General features: G+C 38.4%; 1 protein-coding gene across 1 annotated transcript; it reads left to right on the plus strand.

Annotated features, from left to right (window-relative positions):
• The first annotated feature begins 473 nt into the window (after positions 1 to 473).
• Positions 474 to 4437, plus strand: LOC121234951. Its single transcript, XM_041131109.1, has 6 exons — positions 474 to 1398; positions 1692 to 1854; positions 2009 to 2185; positions 2279 to 2362; positions 3377 to 3458; positions 3745 to 4437. Exons 1-6 carry the CDS (start codon positions 1061 to 1063, stop codon positions 4182 to 4184), a joined length of 1284 nt encoding a protein of 427 aa, XP_040987043.1. The 5' UTR covers positions 474 to 1060; the 3' UTR covers positions 4185 to 4437.
• The last annotated feature ends 241 nt before the right edge of the window (positions 4438 to 4678 follow it).

A 4678-nucleotide genomic window follows, 5' to 3' on the forward strand; every position in this document is an offset into this window, starting at 1 on the left:
TAGATAGTGTGATATTACATCTTCGTAACAAGAGAATTGTTAGATTTATCAAGATATCTTTAAAAAAAAAAACTTACAAATTGATATAGTTTGTTATGGTTGTATATCATATTATAAATACATATTTATTTAAATAAAATAAATTTATAATTTCACGTCTAACCATATAATTTATAAATACTTCGATATCTCAATAAAAATAAAATAAAGCCCAACATAAAAAGGTTATGAAAAAAAAAAAAAAGTCAAAGAACGTGAAAAACGAGAGAGAACGCGGTGACACCAGGGAGGCATGTGCTCAGCGGAGTCGTATATTATAGATCCGATGATAGGGAGTGGAGCGGCCAATGAGCAGGAGGCAGTAAAAGGAAAAGCCCACAATTAAATAGACCGCACATTTTCAATGCGCATTGTTTTTTTTCTAAATAATGAAGTCTTTTTTCGAAGATTGATCATTTGCTTCGCGCACCCGTCGCCTTCTCTGCTTTCTTTATATAAAATCTATCGTTCATGCTACCTTCCCACTTCATTCATTTCCTCGAACATTTGTTGTGCATGCATTGCTAACTTCTCTCCCCAATCCCTAAACATAGTTAAGAGAGCATAAAAGAGATAAGATAAAATAAAAAATCTCAACGGCCTGAAGATACAAGAAAATCCGGACCTAAGGTAATCCGTAATCCTAACACCACATCTCTCTACCGCTTATCTCGTAATCCTTATCCACAACACCTTCTGAGAATACTTGTCTTCTTCTTCTATGCCTCCTGTCTCTGCTGCAAAAGCTCACATCTAAATCTCATCATTTATTCGCATCAATCTTCTCTCTCTAGTTATCTATTTTTTCCGTTAAATTTATTGAGGCTGGTTTTTGTTGCTCATCCTCTATCTCATTCCCTACCTCTCTTGAAACCCTCGAATCATCTATGTGCTTTGACGCCCACCAATCCCATTGAATCGAGGATTCTGCTTTCAAATTTTGTTTCTTTCGTAATTTGATTTCTGGGTCGTCCTTGAGCATTCCATTTCAGAGTCGCTTCGTTTCATTGTGGTCCTTGTGATGGCTTTGCTTTCGGCTTTATTGGAGATTTTGCGGAGACCCACAATGTTAGATGTGCTCAGCGAGCTCATGCTCTTCATAGCGCCTCTTTGGCTGGCGATTATTGTTGGCCTTTTGGTTGGATGGGCATGGAAGCCCAAATGGGCTAAGAATTTGACCAATTGTTCTATGTCCAAGGACGCTGCGGCGGCGTCACCGACCGCATTGTTATCCGCGTGTTTCTCTTCGTTTCCGAGCTTGAACGCCCTGAAGTTTCAGCTGCCCAACTGCGTTTCTTGTATTGGAGATGATAAGGAGAGTCCCTCTGTGCCACCTGCTGCCACCGAATCCGATTCCAGGTTTGTTGGGTTTTGTTATGTTATTTAAGGGATTAGACGTCTTGGTTTTTGAAAACCGTTCATTTCTTAATGCTTTGGGTAAGGAGGTGGAAATGAGTTCAATCGTTGAATTGAGATTTGGGTCATGTCTGGGAGATGGGTTTTTTACTTTGGTTGGTTTTCAACGTTTTATTTTTTTAATCTTACGGGAATTTCAAATTTTCAATCATACGGTTTGAATTAGAGCATGGAATGGAATTGACATCGAAACTGTGATCTTGGTCGGTTCTAACAGCTGTATTTTACTTGGGCAGCTCGTCACAGCTCGATGGTGAAAAACTGGAAAAAATGACCGGAGAGGATTTAGAGCACTTATGCCGGCTAGTGGAGGACAAAGATGGAGGTCCTGCTTGGATTCAGATGATGGATCGTTCTACCCCGACTATGGGCTATCAAGCTTGGCGTAGAGATCCTGAGGTATCTTTTCATTCATTTGTTGAAATGCTCGCCTATGGATATGTAGTTTGAGAACTACCTCATGTATTACGAGGAATTTTTCAAATCATATTAGTTTGGAATATCATGCGTGTGCACTCTTGACTGATCGGATTACTTTTGGTGGCTTTGCCAGACTGGCCCCCCACAATATCGTAGTAGGACCTTGTTTGAGGATGCCACTCCTGAGTTGGTGAGGGATTTTTTCTGGGATGATGAGTTTCGATTGAAGTGGGATGATATGCTTATACATTCTGCAACCTTGGAGGAGTGTCCCACCACAGGAACCATGATGGTGCAGTGGGTGCGCAAGGTATGGAGAGCACTTCCTTGTAATCTTTAGATGCATGGATTGCCTTCGGTGTTATTAGCTTATGTTGTATAATGTTTTTGTTTTTTTGTGCAGTTCCCTTTCTTTTGTAGCGATCGGGAGTATATAATAGGTCGTCGAATCTGGGAATCTGGACGATCTTACTACTGTGTAACAAAGGTATGGGATTACTTTTCGCTTATTTCTTAAACTTGAAAAGTTATAAATTCTTGTTCTCAACTTTGTTTTCTAGTTTTAGGCATTCTATGTGCCGCGGTTTCTTTTTATTTGCAGAGGGGAACACTTGGTTTTGAGATCTGTGGTACATATATGTTCATAAATTCTATCTACATATGTGGGTTCATATTATCTTCTTAGGCGTGAAGATTTGGCCAGTTAGATGACTAGATGTGGTTAGGTTTGGATAGTGAGTTGAGATGAGATAAGTTAAGAGGAAAGTTGAAAGTTAAATAAAATATTATTAGAATATTATTTTTTAATATTATTATTGTTGTGAGATTTGAAAATTTTGAATTGTTTATTGTATTTTATGTGAAAATTTGTGAAAATTGTAATGATGAGATGAGATGGGTTGAAAGTGTTTCTCAATCTAAACTGAGCTGTACTAGTCTTCAGATAAAACTGAGCTGTACTAGTCTTCAGATACTTCTTGTGTTCTATCCACCGGTGCGAATGTGATACAATGCTATGGTTTGGAGATATGGTTGTGATGATTGTTACTTGATCACATTTGAAGTCTGATGACTTATGTTACTTCATAATTACTGTGATAGGTCATAAATACGGTTGCTTTTCACAAAAAAGAAAAAAAAAACAAAAAACAAAAACAAAAGAGCAGGTTATTGCATAGCATTTGAAACCTAGGCAAATGGGAGTCACTCTAGGATCTGAAATTTTGGCAATGTGAGCAAATCGCTAGTTATTTACCATGTGCTGTAGTTGCACTGCACGAGGCACTTGGATCATTCTCAATGGTATCCTTTCACTTCATATCATTAGTGAACTTAAGTCCTCTAGATTGTGGAGGCAATGAAATTTAGTTTTTCTCTATTTGAACTGATTGTTTTGGTTGGGATGTATTTACAACTATGTGTTTCATCATATTTTCCAGATTTGATTTCTTTAAGTTTCTGAATTAAGAATAATTTGTGTTTGCGTTTTGTCTTTTTTTAGGGAGTACCCTGCACGTCAGTGCCAAGGCACAACAAACCTAGACGAGTTGATTTGTACTATTCAAGTTGGTGCATTCGTGCAGGTAATGCCTGCCTATGTCTCTTTTTAAAATGAAAAGTTGCTGTATGTATTCCTATGAACTTTTGTTGTTGCCAGAGTTGAACACCTTCATTCTTAGTTATGAGTCTTGCTGCAACCTAATCAGTATGTTCTTGGTTGCACACTGGTGAAACAGAATCAAAAAGAAAACCTATCATTCTTGGGATATGATAGACAGCTGTTTAAATTTTCAGTATTGGTCTATGATATCTATTGTTGCCTTGGATTCATTCAATGACTATGGTGTGTCTCCATTCTATATGAACCAGTTGAATCGAAGAAGGATGGCCAGTTGACTGCATGTGAAGTGTTGCTGTTTCATCATGAAGATATGGGTATACCATGGGAGATTGCAAAGCTTGGGGTTCGGCAAGGCATGTGGGGCGCTGTGAAGAAGATTGACCCTGGTTTACGTGCATATCAAAGGCATAGAGCATCTGGAGCCCCACTCTCACAATGTGCTTCCATGGCCCAGATCAACACTAAGGTCAGTGCAGACTACCTGAGATCTTTGGAAAACAACAACAGTGATTTGACCAAGGTTGAAAACGGAGATTCACCTCGGAATCCAGAGGAGAGGAACATACCAAAACTTTTAGTTGTTGGTGGAGCTCTTCTCCTTGCCTGTAGCCTTGACCGGGGGCTTGTAACTAAAGCAGTTATATTTGGAGTAGCCAGAAGGTTTGCAAGAATTGGAAGGAGGATGTGATTGAGAATGCTTTTTGCTTCATTTGAGAAATTGCTCAATGGCGGATCTCCTACATACCACCCTTTCAGAGAATAGAAAGTGTTACTCTTTTTCCTATTGTTTGAGCTGTAGAGCAGCTTTAGGTTGGAGAAGAGAAGAGATCACATGGTTGTATTTATCATAGTTGGAAATTTCAGTGAAGGATCTCATATGATCCGGAAATAACGATAATATTCCAGTTATCTCATATGCAAGTTAAACCCCTATTCACTTATCCCATATGCTGATTTAATCCTTGTGCGTTAAGAGACTTGGAATGACAATCAACAGAATATGGTACATATATACTTTTCCAGATCATGGTATATCTCCTTAATAAGTTGGTCATACATCAGTCTCCATGTGTGAAGAGGATGTTAGCACAGAAAATATGTAAAACTTGGTCATATTATTATGGTTTATGAAATACAAAGAGCACTTAGTTTGGATACTAAGGCTGTATTTGGATGTTGAGA

Source organism: Juglans microcarpa x Juglans regia, chromosome 6D (assembly GCF_004785595.1).
Source record: "Juglans microcarpa x Juglans regia isolate MS1-56 chromosome 6D, Jm3101_v1.0, whole genome shotgun sequence".
NCBI lineage: Eukaryota > Viridiplantae > Streptophyta > Magnoliopsida > Fagales > Juglandaceae > Juglans > Juglans microcarpa x Juglans regia.

Excerpts from the sequence above, each read along its gene's own strand:
- LOC121234951 (XM_041131109.1), top strand. The coding sequence starts at position 1,061 with ATGGCTTTGCTTTCGGCTTTATTGGAGATTTTGCGGAGACCCACAATG. Across the intron at positions 1,855-2,008 it reads CTTGGCGTAGAGATCCTGAG|ACTGGCCCCCCACAATATCG; the intron begins GTATCTTTTCAT and ends TGGCTTTGCCAG. Across the intron at positions 2,186-2,278 it reads TGGTGCAGTGGGTGCGCAAG|TTCCCTTTCTTTTGTAGCGA; the intron begins GTATGGAGAGCA and ends TTTTTTGTGCAG.